Source organism: Myotis davidii, unplaced genomic scaffold, assembly GCF_000327345.1.
Source record: "Myotis davidii unplaced genomic scaffold, ASM32734v1 scaffold449, whole genome shotgun sequence".
In the NCBI taxonomy this organism is placed as follows: Eukaryota; Metazoa; Chordata; class Mammalia; order Chiroptera; family Vespertilionidae; genus Myotis; species Myotis davidii.
Genome location: NW_006383007.1, coordinates 871,581 through 894,547, shown reverse-complemented (window position 1 = coordinate 894,547; position 22,967 = coordinate 871,581). Strand labels below are relative to the sequence as shown.

General features: G+C 40.2%; 1 protein-coding gene across 1 annotated transcript in view; it reads right to left on the bottom strand.

Moving 5' to 3' along the window:
- FRAS1 (Fraser extracellular matrix complex subunit 1) overlaps positions 1–22,967 on the bottom strand; it is a 479,756-nt gene that overhangs the window by 158,711 nt on the left and 298,078 nt on the right. Inside the window, exons 22-29 of the mRNA XM_006778222.2 lie at positions 22,521–22,667; positions 18,430–18,576; positions 14,856–14,996; positions 13,788–13,928; positions 12,131–12,271; positions 8,501–8,771; positions 4,989–5,073; positions 1,719–2,045 (exon numbers count right to left, since the gene is read on the bottom strand). Of these exons, the coding sequence (XP_006778285.1) occupies positions 1,719–2,045; positions 4,989–5,073; positions 8,501–8,771; positions 12,131–12,271; positions 13,788–13,928; positions 14,856–14,996; positions 18,430–18,576; positions 22,521–22,667 (1,400 nt within the window). The remainder of the gene's footprint in view (positions 1–1,718; positions 2,046–4,988; positions 5,074–8,500; positions 8,772–12,130; positions 12,272–13,787; positions 13,929–14,855; positions 14,997–18,429; positions 18,577–22,520; positions 22,668–22,967) is intronic.

Genomic DNA, 22,967 nt, shown 5'->3' with positions numbered 1-22,967 from the left:
AGAAACCACAAAAGAAAGAAAGGAAACCTTCTGTGTCTGTATAGACTTCATCTCTTCAGAACTAAACCTCATTTCCCAGGGCGATTGTGAGAGGGTGATAATTAGGATTAGCTACAAGGTGGCTATCTGCCCACTCTGTCTCATAATCAGCCTTCAGTTACTCCCATCTATCTCACCATCCCTGTTTTCAGCAGCTGAAAATGAGACAAGAGCCTGAAAAACTAGAGAGCAGACCATCTTAGATTCAGATTTTCACCTTCATGAGGATCAATCACAAATTTTGAATGATCACTGGTGAGAAAGTGACAAGTGATCAATCTCTTTAGCTGATCACTAATGACCTTTCATTAGGTACCGATATTTGGAATGAAAAGCTTCAAAAAGTTATGTATCTCAGTCTACCATCATGGAAAGGGCCATTCTTTTTATAACAGAGAAAAAAAGCTTCTAATGAAGTATCATCAAGTAATAAATGGTTTAGAAAATATTTTTCAATAGATCTCTTAGATTTAGCTCACTATTTCCCTAAAATATGTTAGATATCCCAAGAATCCTATATAATAAAACCTTAATATGCAAATCGACCAAATGGTGAAATGACTGGCTGCTATGACAAGCACTGACCACCAGGGGGCAGATGCTCAATGCAGGAGCTGCCCCCTGGTGGTCAGTGTGCTCCCACAGGGGAGCACTGCTCAGCCAGAAGCTGGGCTCACAGCTGGCGAGCACAGCAGCAGTGGCAGGAGCCTCTCCCACCTCTGAGGCAGCACTAAGGAGCAGTCAGCCTGGCTCATGGCCGGTGGGTGCAGTGGTGGTGGTGGAAGCCTTGCCGACGTAGGCCTGCTCAGCGGCCCTGGGCCAGCAGGCAGACATCCACCAAGGGGTCCCAGACTGTGAGAGGGAGCAGGCCAGGCTGAGGACCCTACCCCCCGCCCCGCCCGAATGCATGAATTTTGTGCACCAGGCCTCTAGTATTTTATGAAAGACATGAATGAAATTTTATAAAATGGTTACATATTAATTTTAACATTATAGATAAAAAGTATAATTGTACATTAAACCCATGATTTCACAACTATTGTTTATTAGGATGAGGGCACAGTAAAATAGGAAGTTGATTCAAAGTAAATAACAGGGCAGGTGCTTTCACATATGGCAGAAACATACAGAAATAGCACAGGAATGACTCAGGCTGAGAAACACTGCTTCTACCCCATAGGCCAGTGATTCCTATCATAACTAAGAAAGAGTTCCCACTCCTGCTTCTGTGGGCTAACAGAATAGCTGAACTCATCCTTTTTGATGCATTATGAGACCTGGACTATGAGCTTTACATATTTCATGAACTGTTGTAGAAGAGCAGACAAGAACGGGGGTGCATTCGATTATGATCATGCTTAGGCAGGAGACAAAAGGATCTGTGGACAATGAAGCACTTTTATGAAAGCAAGTCAACATAAAGATTCAAAAGTTTACCTTTTGTAGAGAGAATGGGGCCAGTTTTTTCAAATCAAAGGTGCTCCTAACAAAATATATACTGCTCCTGGGATTGGGTAATATGTTCTCTTAATCTTTGAATGTCCTAAGTATCCCCATAATAGGTGCTTAACAAATGGAATAAATAACCTCCCATATCTTTATGAAATTAAAAAATGATATCATCAACAAAAGTTAACATCTAGGAGAAAGGAAATTGTACCTTTGGGAATGACACGTACCTTGGGCACAATCTTCACGTGGAACAGTATATTTTGGAAAGAGTATCCATCATTGGCTTGCAAGACTGCAACATCAGATGTGCTATCCAAACCATCGTGAGCATAGTAGAGAAGGCCCCTGGAGACTTCATCCAGCCGGAACTGATAGACAGGGGAGGCAGGGGACTGAAGTGTTTGAAGCAATTGGCCATGAAGTGGAGGATCCAGCACTTCAACTATCACATCCTGTGGATTGTCATCATCTCGGATGTCAAGCAGCTGGGTGGTGATGGTTCCCCTCTCTCCTCTGCTAACGTGGAGATCCTCATTTCTCAGTACATAGGGGGGCTGTGGAATGAAGGAGAAGAAGTGAAAGCATTGAGCAGGAAAAGAGAGGACCACCCAGTGGGCTAGATACCAGTTGTGTGCAACCTAATTGATATTTTGATGCTTTTTACAGAACTCTAGATGTTCTAGCAAAGTGCCAAACTGTTGCATATTCACAGTATTTGTCAAAGGTAGGATTGGTCATAGGAATCACAGCAAATAAGGTTCACATCTCTGATTCTGGAGGCATCTCTAGCCACTTCAGGGCTACAGTATTCATCAGAGGCCACCAAAGAGAACTGCTTGCTTCTAAATCTTTGAAGTCTCTGCTGTCTTGAGTTATACCACATCCCCTTCACTGAAACTGTGATCAGATCAGTGTCAGGCAACCCGGTCAGTTGTCTGCATCCAAGAGATGATAAAAGACATATGGAATTTTTGCATTTGTGTTGGGAGTTGAGCACTTCATTCCAGTCCATGTTGCAGCATGCTGACTTCGAGTAAGATAATTTTGCATTCTGAATTCATGCTATTTCTGGTCCCTCCCAGTAATTTTCTTCAAGCTGTTTCATTCATATCTTCAAGGGACCCAACCCAGCTCAGGTTATAAATCCTGACAAGATCCTGATTTGAGTAACGCAAGCACCTGGTTAATTCAAGTGGCACTGCTCATACAGCAAATTTTAATATGTTTCCTTAGGATTATCAGGTGTGCTCTTACCAACTTGAGTAAGCAGATAAAATGTTCCTTCACAAAGATAAAAGTTAATGAACCGTAATAGAAAAAAATCCCTGAAAAAAAATATATATCAAGGCCAGAAGCCAAAAAAAACATTCTCTCAATTTTGTATATCCTCTGAAGTTGAACCATCTAGGACTTTTCTCGGCACATTGCCTTTTTTAATCCAAATGGCTTTCTTTTAAAACTAGCCCTCTTGACCTCCTGGGAATTTCAATATCTATTAGAGTAATGTCTAATGAATGCATGATTATAATAATCACATAATGGGAAACTAGAAAATAGCTACTGAGAATTCCCAAGTGAAAACTCAAAGCTGTGATTCTATACATGGGAATGAAAGGCCTCTTAGATTCTAAAGAGAGAAGTCAAAGGTGATATCAAAATCCATAAATGGAAAAGATTGACTTAACTTACATGAGAAAAGGCCATGGAGCCTCAAGACCATGTTCAAATATCACAGAAATGTTAAGGAACAAAAATAAGTTAAAATTCATTTCTAAAATCACATTTTTGAAAAGTTAAAATGATAAAAGTTTCTCATAAATAAAATAAAAATGTGCCCTCACTATCTACTCACTTGATTTCAGGAAAACAACAAATATCAGGGAACCATCAGAACAAACCATCTCGGTGAGAAAGCCACTTGCTTATACCTACACTAGGCCTTTTATTCACATGCTTAGCGTAACTATATCACACAAACAAAAAGAACAAAACAAAACTTCTGAGCTTAAGTACTGAAAAACATCTAAGCCAATAAGTCCTAGGGCTTGATTTCCCCTCTGGCCCATTTTACAGAGATCACATTTTAGCTACAATTAAAACAAAATTCATACTCTTAGCTTAACTCTGAGATCAAATTAATTTAGGACCAATTTCTAATCATTCCTTAATTTCAGTCCATCCCTGAAGTGAGAATGCCATCAAGAAGAGCTGAGCTGGGCTGCTCATATCATTTGGCAGCCACTTCTGGTTCAAAGTCTATGGTCCTTTCATTTTTGGACCAAAGATATAAAAATATCAGTTTAAAAACAATGATCTCATGTCCTTCCTTGAATCATGTCTAATACACTCCTGAGATCTGGATATTTAGGTAGCCTTGGCTCCTCATGATGTCCTTTCTCTTGCCATTCACAACTTAAGAGTATATCTATCTTCCTACTCTCTTTGCACATTTCAGCTGTTCAAATCCTCAAGCCCAATTACTCAGAGTTTCTACCACTATATGTATTCTGCACACATAAGTACAACTTGACAGAGATGAGTGATGAGAAGAACCATCACACTGAGTTTTAAAACGGCTACCATGATTTCCTCAGACCAGTGGTTGGCTGATGACCACAGTGGCACAACATTTAAGAATATCCTTAATAAGATCATCTAACTTCTGCCAACTAAGATAAATGCAGTCTGGCTGCATAGTAGATAAGGCAAAAGTAGCCAACATAATCCCATACCTATGAGAGAGAAACATTTACAAAACTAACTCAAAAAGAGAGATGAATAAGGAAAGTCTGAAGAACTAGAACCATCTCAAATTATTCTGATGGGCTAGTTTCTGATTCAGTATAGCAAAAGATGGCACCATAATGCAATGATCAAGAACATAGAATCTGCATTCAGAGTTAATGAGCATAGATCTTGGCTCTCTATTGATCACCATAGACAAGTTACTTAAGCTCCTTGTGACTTAGAGTTCTCACTTGTAAATTGGGGATAATAATACCTCATGGGGATGGCATGAGGATTAAATGAGAAACACTACAAAGAGTATTACAGATGGTTATACTCTTTAGCAGTAATGGTTGCTGCTATTGTTATTGCCTAGAAGCATTAAAAAGTTATTTCAGGCCCTAACCGGTTTGGCTCAATGGATAGAGCGTCAGCCTGTGGACTGAGGGGTTTCAGGTTCAATTCCGGCCAAGGGCATGTACCTTGGTTGTGGGCACATCCCCAGTAGAAGGTGTGCAAGAGGCAGCTGATCGATGTTTTTCTCCCATCGATGTTTCTAACTCTCTATCTCTCTCCCTTCCTCTCTGTAAAAAATCAATAAAATATATTTTAAAAAAATAAAAAATATATATTTAAAAAAATTATTTCAGGAGAAAACTGAGACAAGATTAATTCAGCTCATTCATTTATCTACAACTACAAGAAATCTTTATTGGTGCTTGAGAATTAGTAGACACATAAAATTATTAATAGTGTGGCATTTTTATTACCTGTGTTGAAAATGCTTGTATATTGATCACCTGTGGCTCAGAGAAGAACTGCTGGTCACTAATTTTCAGGGAAAAGTAACCTTTCCTAAAAGAAATTCCAAAGAAGAAATGAGAAAATGCAACCATTAAATCAGTCATTAGAATGACAATGATTAAAAACATTTCCAGGCTATATGCATGGATGAATTTGGATCAAACCACTACAGTAATATAACATTCATACTATAAATAAAAATGACCAGATAAATATGAACCTAGTGAAATGCAGACAAAACTATTGTGTGTTCTTAGATCTCATTGTAATAATTACATAATTTTTTTCCTATTTTTCTAAATTGATTCTATAAAAGGTTGAAAATCAGTTTTGGGGCGAAGAAAGGTTAGTGATATATTGTAGGCTAATGGTAAATAAAACTAAAGAATGAAAAAGGAATCTTTCAAAATCTTTGAGTAGATCTCAGTGAGTCCCTAGTCCCTGCAAACCCTCTTGCCACGTCCTACCCAATTCATATGAGTGGGTCCCAAATCACAATATTTGCAATGCTTTCATTACATAACTCTAGCCACCTCCCTGTCCAGCCACACACATGCAACATTTAACGTAGACTTGACTAGGGAAGAATGTCTGATTATTGACTATTGGGAAACCATAGTGTGGATAAGGATGTGGAGGAAGCCGGTTTGTAGGAGAGAGGTCAATGAAGCCTATGAGTCAAGACACAGAGACAAGAGAAAGGACCGAGTCCTGCTTCCTGGTCCTGGTTCTAGCTTCCAGGCTGGCCCTGAGGCCCATTGCCCTTAATGTGTTTGAGATCTAGGCCACACCTGCAATGTTACAACACACCTTACTATTTCCTTAATCTAGTTCAAGTTGACTTCCTTTCTTATAACCAAAGAATCCTAATTAAGAAAACAAAATAAGGCTCACTCTTTGTTGTGGTTTGTACTTCTCATAAAGAGTGTTGTTTCAACAGCTTCAGAGACTACTAGAAGGAAAGGTAGGAGTTGCCCGCTTCAAGCCAAACCAAGCACAGAACTCACTGTGGCCTGATAAGACATAATTAATGTATATGAGAGGGTTTGAATTCTGGTCTATGGTGGGACCACTGTTTTCAAAGTTCTTTAAAAGGTATTCTTGGAATTAACTACCAACACATGGAAGAATGTGGATGGATCTCAAAAGCATTACGGCAAAAGCCAGAAACAAAAGATTACATACTTGCTGATTCCATTCACATGACATTTCAGAAAGGGCAAAACTACAAGGGTGAAAACAGATCAGTGTTTACCAGGAACTGGGGAAGGTAGTGACTGTAAATGGAGTTTTGGGGGTTTTATGCCTTGAATGTGGTTGTGTTCTCAAGACTGAAAGACAGTATACATTTGTTAACACTCATAGAACAGTAATTTAAAATAGGAAATTTTATTAAATGCAAACTGTACCTCAGAAAACTTAATTTTAAAAAAGTGTGCTGTATTCCCTCCAATTTTATTTTTCCCTTCATTTTCTGCCCCATTTAAATCCCGCTCCTCTCCATCCCCACTTGCAGCTTTCAAGAGAATTCAAATGATGGGCTAGTTACTCCCAACCTACTGGGGAAAATGATTTTTTGTTGGCAGTGAGCTTCCAATAACTGTGCTCAACATCTCAGCAATGGAGCTTATCTCGTCTCCTATGACTATATTTACAATCTGTCTTGTACTCCACAGGAGCATTCCAACCCTAGAGGAATGCAATCCTAAAGCATTCCAGTCCTAAAGAATCAGGGTCAGTGTTTGACAGAGAAAACAAAACCACAAACCTGTGTGGCAGGCTGTGTCTTCTGTTTTTGTATCATGCGGAGACGCACCATTTCCCTTTTTCATGAGTTTCTGCCTAGCCTGTTTCTTTTACTATTACTCTCATTCCTTCTTTTGTTTAAATTTTTAGATAAAGAAAATCCAATGTTAAATGTGTTCCCCAAAAAGGTGCTAAAAATTCCCTAAAGATAGTTGCCATTCTTTGTCCTGTTTATGGGTACAAAGCTGGTTCTGTGAGGAAATAGAGGATGAGATTAAAAAGGTAAGCTTAGAGAAACAAGAGGTTTTTCACTTTGGTTGTCTTTGAAGCTTTAAGTACTTTATACACATTTCACAAGTGATTCCAAGACAAACAACTACAGGTGTGTGTGTGTGTGTGTGTGTGTGTGTGTGTGTGTGTGTGTGTGTGTGTGTGAGATATGCAAACATTTAACTATACTTGCAGCAAAAGGAACGCAGGAGATGGAGCACGAGTTTGACAGGTGATTCTATAGCATCAAGTACTAGAGTTTTAAGCACCGTTTATAGCAACACTTCTGCATGCCCGCGGAGATGGAAGCATGCCCATTATTCCTACTATTATTAAGACAGAAATCATAGTGGCTAAAGACATGGGCTGTGGAATCAGAAAGCCCTGGGTTGGAGTCTGAGCTGTGCATCATAGGATGCAAGGCCTTGGGTAAGATTACTTTACATTCCGAAGGCCTGGAGACTGGGAATACAAATATACAGAATTTACATAAAGTAGTTAACACAGTGCCTAGCTAATAGCTAGTGTTCAGTGAATGTCACTTGCTCTTACTTCTGCAAGGGTTTCTTTGCTCACCGGCTCTCAACTGCAAATGGAGAAAGGGCCATTTACTTTTCTCTCCACCTATGTCCTAGCCCAAACCTTAAACAAAATCTCGTTTAGTGGTGACAGTAGAAAATATTCACTGTTTCCTTATCACTGTTCCCTGGGTATCAACTCCTTGTTTACAAATAAACCAGTCTGAATTTCCTGCACTAACGAAGCAGAGCAGGGTGAAGGATAATCCAAGAGGCTAATCTTTGGGATGCATTCTCTGATTTCTGCTTAGTGGAATTACTCTGCTAATTACACGGCTATATTTGCTTGGGTTAGTGTTAACATTCAATTGCATTCCTGAAGCATATGTCAGCTGGGGCGGGAAGACAGCCAGAAGTATGCTAGACATCAGAGGAAAACTGGATCAGGCTTAAATATTAACCACAATTAATCCCATGAAGTGGATAATAGAAAGTAAACTGTGACTCTTTGTTTCCTTCCAACTCTGAAATTCTAAGACCCATACAACACCTTGAAAAGTGTGCACTCTATCCTCCAGCCACTCCCTCCTCCCAGTATATTACACTAATGTTGAAGAAGCAGCTGGAGCATCTGGGTGTATAACCAGTTTTGTTTCTACTGGGCCAGAAAGCTGGGTAATTGTACCAGGATCTTTCCTGTCACATCAGAGAATTACCCATAATTATGTGATAAAATGAAAATGCCTCTAACAGAAGCACACTCTCTGAGCAATTACAGTGAAATGATGACAGGCAGCTGAAAGCATTTGGCATTTGTGGAGGATGGATCTTTCTCAGAGGAGAAGGGGATAACTGTGGAGAAAAGGGGAGTTTGGGGGGGATGAGGGAGGTGCAAAACACTGGTGGAAAGGAGGCAGGAAGAAAACAATGGAACACGGAGTCACCTGGGCTTTTCTTTGCTGTGCACAAAGCGCACTTTTTTCTCATTCACATCTTTCCAGCTAAAATGGCCAGCCTTGTCGAGTTGCACCTCTTTCCCATTCCTCGAGAGCACTAGCTGCCCATTGGTGGGTGTGCTCACAACATGGAACAGGAGGTCTTCGACCCTGCCATCCTTGTCTTGGACGTTCAGGAGGGAAAAATCCAGTGGCTTCATTAAACCAATGGCCAGGGTGAGAGAACCATTCACATGAAGACCAGGAGTGTGTGTTCTGCCTGGAAAACATCGATTCAAAGGTCAGGCTTGGTAATTCACAAGTGAGGAGTGTATGTGTATTTAAAGAAATAGGCTTGCAATGTTCATTCAGAGAGCTACAAAGATGAGGCTCTAGGCTACTGTCCACCATAAGCTTCCTTCTAATCCAGTGGTTCTCACTGTGGATGCACAGGGAAAGAACACAGGCTCTTTTACAGGGGTAGGGAATGTCCAGCCGAGGACCAAGTAAGAAATCATTTGGTCTGGCCCTGCCTAGGCATTAGGGGTGAGTTAATTAAATGTTTGACCAAATATCGCAGGCTAATTTTTAAGTTGATAATTTTGTGTGGCCCACAAATGATGATATAAATATCCAAATGGCCCTTGGCAGAAAACAGGTTACCCACCCCTATATTAAACTATAAAACTTCTAGAAGAAAATAAGGAGTAAATATTTGTGAACTTGAATTAGGCAATGCTTTCTTAGCTATAACACAGAAAGCCCATGTGACAAAAGGAAAAAAAATAGATATATTAGACATCATTAAAACTAAAAAAAAAAAAAATGTTTTGCTTCACCAGGAAACCAGCAAGAAAGTGAAAAGACAGCCCACAGAATGAGATAAAATATTTATAAGTCAGATATCCCTGAAACTGGACTTGAATCCAGAATATATAAAGGACTCTTCCAATGCAGTAAAGACAACCCAATTTTAAAATAAGCAAAGAATTTGAATAAGCATTTCCCCAAAGAAGGTATAAAAAGGCCAATAAGCACAACAAAAAGGTGCTCAACATCATTAACAATCAGGAAAATGCGAATTAAAACCACAAAATGATGCCACTTCACACCCACTAGGAACGATGGTAAAACCTGTTCCTGAGGATGTGGAGAAATTAGAACCCTCATATATTGCTGGTAGGAATGTAAAGCAGTGTAGCTACTTGTAGTTCCTCAGATAATTAAATATAGAGCTACTAGCATATGACCCACCAATTTTGTTCCTGGACATATCCTCAAGAGAATTAAAAACATATATCCATACAAAAACTTCTACACAAATGTTCATAGCAGCATTATTCATAATAGGTAAAAAGTGGAAACAAGCCAAATGTTCAACTGATGAAGGAATAAAAAGGTGGTATATCCACACAATGGAATATTATTCAAGCATAAAAAAAGAAATGACATACTGATACATGTTACAAATGGAGAAACTTTGAAAACGTTATGCCAAGTGGAAGAATCCAGACATTAAAGGCCACATATTGTATGACTCCATTTATGTGAAATGTCCAAAATAGGCAAATTAGTACAGACAGAAAGTAGATCAGTGGTAGCCAGCGCCTGTGGTGAGGGAGTGATGCGGAAAGACTCCTAATTAGGGTAAGTAAAGTGTCTTGGAATTAGATAGTGGTGATGGATGCATAACTTTGTGAATATATTAAAAATATACAAAATATCGCTGCATTGTATACTTTAAAGGGTGAATTTTATGGTATGGGAATTATATTCAATAATAATAGCAGTAAAGAATCACATAGGGATCTTTAAAACAATACTGATACTTGAGCTCCACCACCAGAGATCTTGACTTACAAGATCTGGGGTGGGCCCTTCATGATTTTACAAACTCCCAGGCAATCAATCCCAATAGGCTCCAGGGTTGAGAACCACAATCCTAAGACATCTGTCCTATCTGGCCATCAGACCCACCAAGGGCAAGAAAAGAGGTAAGTGTTTAATACCAATGCTAGAACAGTACCAGTTAATCTCCATTGAAGTAGGATTATCAATGGCTTATATTCAGAATTCATGTGAAATATACACACTTTGTTTAAAAGTTTTACAATCTTTGTCCACAGGAAACATCTGATGGATGAATTAGGATTTCTGACCATTCTGTCTCCTGCAAGTTGGTTTGCCTGGACTTGAAGGTAGGCTAGACAGGACAGTTAGTGATGCCAACTTTCAGGGGGACTTATTCTATTGTAAGATTACTAACGAAGGTGAGAGTAATTCACATTCGCACATTGACTTGTATTACATCCTAAGAGGAACAAGCTAACTCTCAAGTTCTTGTTGTTTTTAGAAAGATCCCAATAAAATAAGCCAAAGTTACTTTTTCTCATGTGAAGTTTTAATATCTTTAGAGGTCAGAAATACAGAGATGGAAAATATGACTGACTGCATGCATTAAAGTATGCCTCCTGTTATTGATAAAGGATACGCAAAGCCAAGGAATGCTCAGCTATAACAGAACTCCCAAGTTTTATTCCCCTCTAAAACTTTTGAGGTTGAAAATTAAGACAATTTAAATTTGCTTCTCTTTGTTATGTAAAGTGTTCATTGATATTTTGGACAAGACTAGCTCCACCCTTTTAACTTGTTACCTCATCCTTTTTTTTTAAATATATTTTTATTGATTTCAGAGAGGAAGGGAGAGGGAGAGAGAGATAGAAACATCAATGATGAGAGCGAATCATTGATTGGCCGCCTCCTGCATACCCCACACTGGGGATTGACCCCTAACCCGGGCATGTGCCCTTAACCAGAAATGAACCTGGGACCCCTCAGTCCATAGGCCGATGCTCTATCCACTGAGCCAAACCAGCTAGGGCTGTTACCTCATTCTTAATGGCAAACAATATGGCTTGAAATCTATTTGCTTCAAATGTATGAACCTAATGGGGCAAGCTCCTCACACTATTCATTATTTATTTGTAAGTTATCTCTAGCATGTGCACAAAGGATGCACCATTGCATCCTGGAATTATCAGCTCTACAAGTTTATATAAATATAAATAAATTATATCTATACAAGTATATATGTAATTTTCTGCAACATAGTTGTAATTCAGGAACATAAGTAAGTTTTATGCCAAATTTCTGATCTGACAGTTGACTTTTATTTATTTATTTATCCTCACCCAAGGATATTTTTCCATTGATTTTTAGAGAGAGTGGAAGGGAGAGAGAGAAACATGAATGTGAGAGACACGACGACTGGTTGCCTACCACACACGCCCCAATGGGGGCTGAGGATTGAACCTGCAACTAAAGTACATGCCCTGGACCAGGAATCAAACCCAGGATCTTGGTCTGCAGGGCAATGCTCTAGCCACCAAGCAACTGGCAAGGGCACAGTTAACTTTTTAAAAAGATTGCTCCTTTTTCTTCTCTAAAAAGTTTAGAAGTTGAGTTTTCCCAAACTTTCACATTCTATAAAGATTTCCTTATTCCTAGCGGCACCGGTGTTTTCCCCAGGAATGGGAATCCTGCATTTTATACCACATGAGTCCACTGCATATGCAAACACAGCCTCTGCATGTAGAAACTGCAGGTGAACTCATCAGCCACCAGTGGAGAAGTACTTACCAGCACATGTTTCGTTAGATGAGTGGGCAGAGAAGCCAGGAACACAGTTGGAAACGCAAAGGCCACTTTTCAGAGAGAACCCATGGTCACAGCGGTGACATCGGTTTCTGTGGCTGCACTGCAAGCACCTCCGAGGGCAGGCTATTGAAGAGAGGACACACTAAATGATGCACAACAAGGCACGGGCACCCAGCCAGGGCCACCGTGGTAAAGCAAAGAAGAGTGAGAGTACAAGCACACATGGCCACCAACTGCAGCAAAAGAGAATTCCAGCAGTCTCTTACAGAATTTCACAGAGGGCTGGTCAACCCTCGGAAGGGAAGTGATAGGGAGGAGCACTCTTGCCTTATACACTGTGATCTGAAAATGTTTCACATAAATGAATTGTTTAGAAAGTTAACCATATTGACTTGTAAGAGAGGCAGTTTATAGTGATTAAGAGCATAGGCCCTTTCTGGGTACTGTTCCTCTGCTACCACTTACCAGCTGCCAAACATGGGTAAGTTCTTCTAACAATCTGTGGTGCAAGTTTCTTTTTTTAAAAAATAGGGAAACTGATAGCACCTAATACAAATGATTGTTGGGAGGAATACATGTGCTATGTATGTCGTGAGTAGAACAGTGCCTGGCACACAAAAGGGCTCAATCGCACTACAACTATCACTGCTACTCTCCTATTTTTTTAATTATTATTATTTTAAATGCAATAGGTGATCAAGCTATTTAAAGGAACATAGATGATTTCTTTGGGTCAAGTTAGTAATCTAGAATTATTTTTCTGCTTCAGTAAATAAGATTTTGGTAGAGAAATGCAGCACAGTACAGTTTAAAAGGCACTGGATTAGAACAAAACAACTTGGGTTTAATATTTTATTTTATGTTGCCCTATTTAATACTCTTAGCCTCTCTCCTATTTCTGTGTGTGTGTGTGTGTGTGTGTGTGTGTGTTGTTATTTTTTTTTTCACTTGCAAAACAGGATTCATAGTGCCTGCCATATTTTACCAGGCCATTGTAAATATCAAATGATACAATGCTGATGAAGGAAATCTGGTGAAGTATAAAATGCTAAGCCTGGGCAATGGCATTACTATTAAATGTCAGGTGTTCATTAAAGTGGGACAAACAGTACTAAGTTTTGACAGAAATGATGAGAACACACTAAGGAAACTCTCCTCAGTAACTCAATAGACAAGGTAATTTAGACTTTGGGCTTAACTTCAGTTTCATAATAAAAGATTAATGTGTCTCACTAAAGTATCTCCAGAAATTCTACTCTTTAAGGACATTATGGCAAATATCAGGATCACTGGTTATTTAGTCTACACACTGAAAATTCTATGCTCACATCTACTGGGCTGATCCACTCTTAATGGGTATACGTAAGCTTTACATTCCATAAAATATTGGCCTCATTTCCATAAAGACAATTAAGGACAATATTGATTTGTGCAAGGGAATTATTGGCCTGCTCTTTTATATTCCATTTAACCAGCAATTGGCGGAGTGCATGGGAAGTCATCAATTGCTTAGGCCAAGCTCCCTGGGTTTTCATGCTACTTCTGATTCCAATTCTCCTTGGTTACCTGAGGATCAGCACACCTGAATAGCTTGCTCCTTTACGTTTTTCCAGAGAATTCATCCTGGTTTCCAAGTTACCTGCACATTTGCGACTGGCATGTTCTGCAAAGTACCCTTTCCCGCATTCCTGGACACACTGGGCTCCCAAGAGGAGAAATGGTTCCTCACAGCGGGTACACTCCTGGGGACCTTGGCACTGGAGACAGTGGCTGTCACAGCCTGAAAGACAAGTCAAGTTGACAGGAATGTGTATGGCTTTCCCAGGGGCTCCTGATCCTGACAGCGAGGCAGTGTTAGACAGCAATGAGCGATATAACCTTGTGGCTGGGCAAAGCTGCAGACAGGAGCAAGGAGTCGGGCTCCTGGTTGAGACTATCATACTTACCAGGTGGAGGACAGAACTAGTTACTCCACTTCTCTGAGCCTCAGTGGTCTCTCCTACAAAATGGGGGTGGACGTACTATCCCCCTAGCTCCCTGGGTGAAGATCAAATTAAATAATGGAAAATACTAGGCAAGCTAGAAATGAACAGGTATTAGCCATTATTGTTATCAACTAGTCCTTGGCTCTCTGTACCATTTTTGCTGAAATGTCAATCTTTTTCCTGACTCACCCAGTCAGTTATCAGAGTCTCTCAACAATGCTCCCAAGAATGTTTTCTGGGCACTTTGGGTGGGCATTTCAAGATCTGAAGATTTCGTGGTGTTAAATTGAGGCTGAAGGGGGTCCTGGACCAGAGAAAGATGATGGTGAGATATAAGCTGTATGGAGGGCTGTGGGAAACAGATGGTGAATAATGAGGTCTGTCCACGTACTCAAGGGACCAGAGGACACAGACCTTTCCATCTGGAGTGCAGGCCTGTTCAATTTTTAAGGAAACCCAAAAGTAATGGCTCAAACATACCTGTTTCCATGGCCATACACTCCCATTATTTCCATAGTGCCCTCAAATTTTAGGAAATGTATTTGGGCACGAGAGAAAGGAAAAAGACATTTTCATTATACCAAAGAAAAGTTCTGAGAAAAGAAACCAGAAATTAGACACAAAGCCAGGATGGGAACCAGCCACAGGCTCCTTCTCAGAACAGCACAACGAGAAGAGGCTGAAGCTTGGATGAGCACAGAGCAGGGGCTCCAGACACTTACCCTTGCAGAGGCCTGAGTCCCGGTAGAATGATGGTGCGCACTGCTCCACGCAGGTGCCGTCCTGGAGAACGTAGCCTTCAATGCACTGCAGGCAGTCTGTCCTCAGAGGCCCGCTGCACGCATTGCAACTCCAATCACACTCTAGAAAGAAAGGCCTCATTAGATCAGCTTCCTTTCTGTCCAGCACCTAATTTATGAGGATGCTGCCTGCAGCTGCAAGGGGGAAAGTAAGTCCCACGTAAGAGATGTCAGACAAGTGAGCTCTAGTGACTCTACTGATAGTAGCTGGGACACTTCTCTGAGGTTTAGTGTTTCCTAATGATGTTAGACATGAGCGCGTACATGTATCGCTCCTGCTCCTGAGCCTGTTTGTCAGTGGGGCTGCTGAGGAGCCAAGTCAACTCGATCCTATTCCACAAGCCACCAGTTCTTTATCCCTGAGTCACACATCTTCATGCAAAGCCTGCTGTAGGGAGTGGCCAATTTGTGGACCCCCCTCCAAATGCTTGAGAGAGAAAGGATATCAGAGAGTCAACTAAGAATGCATCTTCTATCTCCATGACCAGCCCACACTCTCTACTTCTCAAAAATCAGGTGCTGACCAACAGGATGGAAAGAACCAACAATGATAGAGTGAGAGAGGGCATGAAGGACCTGTCCAGAATAAAGGGCTTACTGAAGGAACAGACAATCTCATGTAGAGCAGAACCGATTCATTTTCAGGTTCATCCACTCAGCCAGCACCTGCAGGATACTCAGCATTGGGTGAGGGTGTAAAGTGAGAGGTGTAGACCCTGTCCTCAAGGACCTTATGTTCTAGTGGGTCCCAGCCCTAGATGTGGCCCAAATAATCCAGTGGGGTTGTTAGAAACACAGGTGGCCCAGTCGGCATGGCTCAGTGGTTGAGTGAGCGTCGATCTATGAACCAGGAGGTCACGGTTTGATTCCTGGTCAGGACACAGGCCCAGATTGTGGGCTCCATCCCCAGTAGAGGGTGTGCAGGAGGCAGCGGATCAATGCTTCTCTCATCATTGATGTTTCTATCTCTCCCTCTCCCTTCCTCTCTGAAGTCAATAAAAACATATTTAAAGAAATGAAAGAAACCTAGGTGATCAGGCTCGACATCAGAACTACAGTCAATCTCAGAGATTGAGGCAAGAAGAACATGTTGCTGCTGCTATTGCTTTGTTATTGTGATTACTATAGCTGTCGTTGCTGAGGCAGTTCGGATACAGTCAGGAAACTCATGTTTGAAAACAAAGTGCTTGCTAATAAGGTATGCTTCATGCGTGGGAGATGGGGCAGCAGCATGGTTAAGGGCTTAGTTTTGAAGTCGGGTAAGTCTTTATGCAAGTTGTGGCTTTGCTGCTTTTTATCTGCATATCTCACATGCCTCCCTTAAACGTTTTAAGCCTCAGTTTCCTTGTCTGTAAAACAGAAATAAGAATCATACCTATTGATACTTTAATTATAACCAGTGTCTACAGTAGAATTAGAATGGATTGTAGCCCTCAGATGGGGATTTAGTAGTATGCAAAATCTCTGCATGGGAAGATTTGTGGGGTATAAATACATGGTTTGTTGTGGGTAAGGTGCTCAGATACTCAAAACAATATTTATGAAAAAGGAACTATTAACGGTGCAAAAAACAGTTTCTTTGTGTGTGTTTTTTTTTGTGTGAGTGTGTGTTTGCATTTTTATCATCTATCTCATCCAGGGTATGGAAAAATAGTTGGTTTAATTTAAACAGCTAACTTTGTCAGGGAACTGGTGCTAGAGATACTTTGGAATTCTAGAAATATTTGAGCAGAATTAAAATATAGCATGGGTGAATTAGACTTGAGCCACAATAAATAATTAGGGACACGATGTTCTCTAAATATGGAAATCCTCATCCTTGAAGAGTAGTTATAGACTCGAAATGTCTGATACTTCTTCTCTACAATTGATCTATTCTAACTTCAACAGAATATTTGAGCATTTTTGGAGCTTAAGCCAAATCAGTGTAACAGAATAATATTGTCTGCATTTTGAAATAAATTTCAATATATTTTAACTGGAAAAAAAAAAGAATCGTACCTATTGCATCAGGCTACTGTGAAGACTGAAATAATGAATGTAAAGAACCCAGCATAGTGCTGACATATGGTAGCAGCTTCCTCAAGGTTTGCTGCTGAACTGTTTATCTTGGAGAAATATCTCCACTCAGTGCTGCCTCAGCCCACCTCCCCTCCCTGAGAAGAAGCTGGGAAAACCGCTCATTAGTCACTTTCCCTCTTCCTTGATGCAATATTTCTAAGTCCCAAGGAAGCAGGTAAACGTGCAAGACAGTACATGTGCTTCCAAGAAGATTTATAAAGTTAATCTCACTCATTTATTTGGCTGAATCAGTCCTGAGGGAAAATGACTAACACAGAGCCCTAAAAACTGCCAGCACAGTTACAAAATCATTTACAACAGGGAGGATTTGTGATGATCTTGTTTTTCACCGCAAACTAACCACCACTGGTTAGGGGGGAAGAAACAGAAAAGCTTCTTTGGTCTCAAGCACAGCAGACCACCTAAGTTGACAACCAAGGAGAATTCCCTGGAATGGATAGTGTGCAACGGTGCAAAGGCTTCAAGCATCCCAAGTTTACCGGACAGACGTTTGACCTCCGTATCTGAGCCCTAGCTTCCCTGGCAGAACTGGAGATACAGAGGGGAGTGTGGAATAGAGGAATGGAGGAGGGAAAGAACAAGAGCAAGGAAAATCACCCTGAACTCTGCTTTTCCTCTGGCTGAGCACTGCCCTTCAAAGAGCAAATCCCCTAGAATTCCAACCACTGGAGAACAGAGAAAAAGGCAATTGGTTTTTGACATTATCAACTCCTTGAGGACAGGGACTGTGTCTTCACTCATTTCAGTATGTTAAGCAGAGATGAACAAATCAGATACAACTCCTGTCCGCATTAAGCACAGAGTCTAGCATTCTAGAGTTGTAAATGCAAGTGCCTGTGGGGCCCAGGAAGGTAGTGTAAATCTTTTAAATAGGCCTGTGTGATGGAATAGGGAACAGTGAGGACGGTGGTGACCTTCGGAGATCATGCTCTATCCAACAGAGACGACAGCTACTCATGCCAACCTCCTGTCACATTCTGGGAATGCAAATCCAGTTTTGCCAGATATTCTGACTTAGAAGAATCTCAGTTTTTGTATGGTATGTTTTCTGATTTTTAAAAGGCAAATATTAAACATTTTGAAACACTGGAAGATTTGGTGGGCCAAATACAACCAGAGGGTTTTCACTTTGCAACCCCTGGTCTCATTACTATTAACTTACACAATGGCTGGTACATAGTAGGTGCTCAAAAATATTTGTTTAACCTAATACATATTTTTCATCTCCCTGCTTGAACCTTTAATACATAAATTAATGAGTGAAGACATGAATACATGCATACATAATGACTTCTTGCTATCATCAGAGAAAGTCTAAATGCCTGATGACAGTATTTTCCCAAGGTGGGGGGTGAACATATTTGTAAAGGGGCATCACTGCTAAAAGAACTGTACAATTCAGGACGAGCTTCACCTTTGCATGTCTTGGTGGAGAAGTCAAGATAGTGCTGTGGGGCACAGTTCTCATTCTGACAATCCCCAAAGAGCAGGACCTTGCTTGGATCTCGGCAGGAGGTACAGCTGGCCTGTGAATCACAGCTTCCACAGTGCGGGTTGCATGCTGAGCAGATAGGAAAAGAAAATGACCAGATGATTACAATTGCAAATACTGACATACTGATCAAACCTAGACAGATGCTGCAAAGAAACAAAGCCCAGCTCCAACCTGTTCCTTAATTATGGCTCATAGCCCTCCCCTGTGATCAACAGAAACAGAGAATGTTAGTCTTATTTTCCAATATTAAAAAAAGATAATCTTGCCGAAACCGGTTTGGCTCAGTGGATAGAGCGTCAGCCTGCGGACTGAAAGGTCCCAGGTTCCATTCCGGTCAAGGGCATGTACCTGGGTTGCAGGCACATCCCCAGTGGGAGATGTACAGGAGGCAGCTGATCGATGTTTCTCTCTCATAGATATTTCTAACTCTCTATCTCTCTCCCTTCCTCTCTGTAAAAAATCAATAAAATATATTAAAAAAAAGATAATCTTATTTTCCAGAAAAGATAAATGATAAACTCACGAATGGAAATCCCATATTCAAATTGCCTTTGTGATTCAGCAACAGAATTTATACTTAGCCCAAGATCTCTGAAATGATAGATAGTCCAGAGTTTTATCTGAACCTTACTTCTTAAGGAATCAAGACCCCTTAGTTAATTATATAGATTCAGAGTTTATGTGATGTCAAGATTAAAATTAGGCATCGACTTTAAGATACAATGGACTTAAAGGTGACCTGGCTTACTGATTTGCCCAGTTGTGATTCTTAGCAACCATTTACTTAATTTAGGCATTGAGGGATGATTCCTACTCCCATCTTCCCTAACTGAGCAACTGTCATTTCTCCATCTACTCAACTATTCATGCTAGAAACCTGGGAGTCTATTTTGCCAGCCCCTTTTCCTCACTCCCAATCATTCACTGGATCCTATTTATTGGAACTCTCCTATGTAATTCTCAGAACTTTTTGCTTTTCTCCATATCCACATATGCCACCAATAGATCCAGCCATCATCATCTCCTGTTGGACTGCTACCATAGTCTCCTAATTAGTTTCCCTAAATCTAATCTGACCCCCTTGCAATCTATTTTCCATGTTTCCACCAGAGTATTATTTTCATTCATATTGCTCAAGCTCCAGAGGTCAATTTCATGTATACATTTATATTTTTCCTGAATCCTGAAAAATTAATTTCCAGCTTTCATTTCTATAAATATTGCTCCTCCATCATTCCCTTTATTTGTCCCACCTATACATTTTAACTCACATATTTGAATCCTCTCAATATAATCTCCAAGTCTCTTGTCTTTAACTTGTACTCATTCTCCAGGCTCTTCTTCAAGAAGGCCTTCCCTGATTATCCAGTCTAGACTAGGTCCGCCAGTTACTGTTTCTATAACACTCCATACATTTCTTTCACGCCACATATAACCATTTTCATTTAAGTGGTTATTTAACATCTGTATCCTTTAAGCTAAAAGCTTCATAAAAGTAAAGGCCAGGTTTGCTTTGTTCCTTGCAGGAATCCCAGCACCTAACTGGTTATCTATCATCTTGTAGGTGTTTAGTAAACACTTGTTACATAAATGAAAGAAGCCAGGTATTTTAATTATATACCCTCAAGCACTAGCATCTCTGCCTCATTCTGAAATCTTCTCTAAGTATAGGTCACAGGAAAAGTCTACAGAGTGATCATGGGAGTTTTAAATCTATGGGGTATCAAAGCATGAGGCACACTGCAGGAAAATCACCTCCCTGTGAAATAAAAAGAAAGAAAACCTCTTGTTTTACCTATAAGAAAAAGCAATGATATAACATATTCATTAGAGTATGTAGATCTGTAATGAAAGGTCCCATAAAAATTCTAGATGGGAGTTTCAGATAATGTGGGAATAGTTAGAAAAGAATATTTTAAATGTTGGAAACTTACATGACAGTAAACTTTAATCCTTTTTTTGTTTTAATAGGATTTCTACACATGGCGCATCTTAATTTTGGCAAAGTGTTTGATAATGATCCCAAAGATAAACTTGTGAATACAAAAATAAAGGGGCCTAGTAGTTGTAGGTGGTTTTAAGGAGGTTGAAATGCATACTCAAACGTGATCAGGAAATCTTTGTAACTGGTAAAAGAAATGTCTAGTAGAGTAATATGACCAAGTCATTATTTTTTACTTGATCAATATTTTTATTAATAACTGTTAATTAATGAAAACAATGATGTCATGCTAATGATACTGAAATATGCCATATATACCTATAGAGGAAACACAGTAGTTAAGTTTTACCACCTGAAAGAATAACAACTCAAACCTATTTTGCCAGTTGAAGCAATAAACTAAAAGTAATAAGATAAAATAAACAAAACTATAAGCCCTACATTTATGTTCCATAACAAATGAACACAAATAGCGGATACAAAAGGCCTTAGACAGCAATTCCTATAAAAAAGGATCTGAAAGTTTTAGTTGATTAAAAGCGTATTACAAGTGTGATATGGTTACTAAGGAAATGAATACACTCTTGAGCTGAAGAGCCTACATGTAAACTAAATGTCACCTAGAACCCCCTACTTGATAGGTAGCTGCAAAAAGAGGCCCAAATGCCAGTTCCTCGGACTGGGGTCACAGGTCAGTACACAGCTGAGTTTCCTGTAATACCTCCTCAAGCCTCTGTCTGCCCCCATGCTCTTGAATCCTTCTATGCAGTCTTTCATTTCACCTTGCGACCTCAGTGTAAAATTCAGCCCCTTCACTGACTTCCAAAATAATATAGATTCACAATGAGCATCTTGAAACGTTAAGAGGATTTGGAGGGATGCACTAGTGTCACACTGAGAAGCACAGGCTTCCACTATTCCTGTCTGAACCATTCTTCCTCTCTCATCTATCCCCTCACCCTTCTCCAAGGCAATCTGCAAATGTGCTTGTCTCACTCAGGGCAGTTCTGCACATACCAGAGCCCCTTAGGTCCTCAGCTTCCATCTTCGGAGGGTTGTGGGTAAGGAGCATTTCTCCAACCTATGAGGTATTAGTCCTACTGCAGTCATGTTGGGATGACCACATCTGGAGTAGCAGGTGCAGTTCTCTAAGGTCACTAACTCCATGGATAGTAGACAGTGAAAAAAGAAATGAGTGAACTAGTGATTAATTTACTTGCTCAAGGTAACAAAGCTAATAAGTGGTAGGTAGGATTTGAACTCCTGACTCTTGAGCCAACTCTCCTAACCACTACTCTATAATTGCTCTAACATGGTATTTCCTAGGACATAAAATCGAAATATCAGCACTGTATTTGTTAACTTTCATTTTCAAATGAGGAAGTATAATTTATATATATATAGCAAATGACACTTCAATGATTGAAATAAAGTCAGCCACCTCAGTCCATTTTTAAAAGTGTTCTGTCATCTGTGAAGGATTTCCTAATTTATTCCCTTAGATTTGCCCTTTCCCTAATTTATCCTAACTCTTTGTTTTGCCTGACTCAGTAATTAATCATATTTTGACTTCTTTCAAAAATAAGACATCTATACAATTAATTCTCATTCAAGACAAAATAACTACTGTTTGGGCAGAAACTAAATACTCTGTGCATGTCAAGCCCTCCATATTGTCAATATTCAACAAATACATGCCAAAAACAAATTGAATCCAGCGAAGTGCTGAGGTCACTGGTTGTGTGCTAGAATGATCTCTGCTTAGGACCTTGTAATTCAAATGCTGAAGGAAACAATAAAAGGAAATAGACTAATATTTTTTTATTTTTTAATAAAATAACTACAGAACAGAGAGATTAAATAAATAACTGACCCAAGATCACACATCTGGTACTGGCAGAGGAGAGGCCCAGCCCAGCACTTCGAATTAGGGTGATATCTGATTAAATCTGCTAATGGCATCCATATGCCTTTTTAGATTAATTTTCTTCCTTTTATAAAAATAATGGCTACAGGTAAGAAAACGAAAGCAAAGGAAAAGAGAGAAAACTCATGTTTTAAAACCTACCTTGACAAGAATGGCTGTCATCGAGATAGTGCCCTGGGAAGCAGGTGGTGCTGCAGGTGCCAAGGTGGGACAGAACGAGGCCGGTGTCACATGAGGAGCAGGAGAAGGGTCCTCGGCCCTGGCAGGTTCTACAGGAGGAGTGACATTCTGCAGGGACACAAAGAGAACCTATGAAGCCAAACTCCTTTCCAAAGTAGTATCCCAAGAACTGTTCATAAAAGCCCAATGCTGGGGTGGGTGTGGGAAGGAGGGGGTCAATGGGGGGAAAAGGGAGACATCTGTAATACTGTCAACAATAAGGATAAATTTTTTAAAAAGCCCCAATGCTGAGAGCATTAGCTGGTCTGATTTATTATCACAGTGTGCACCCTCTGCTCCCCTCCCTACCCCTGCGCTCCCCACCCGTCCCCCGCCCTCCCCCCCTCTTTTCTCTCTCTCCCACCCCTC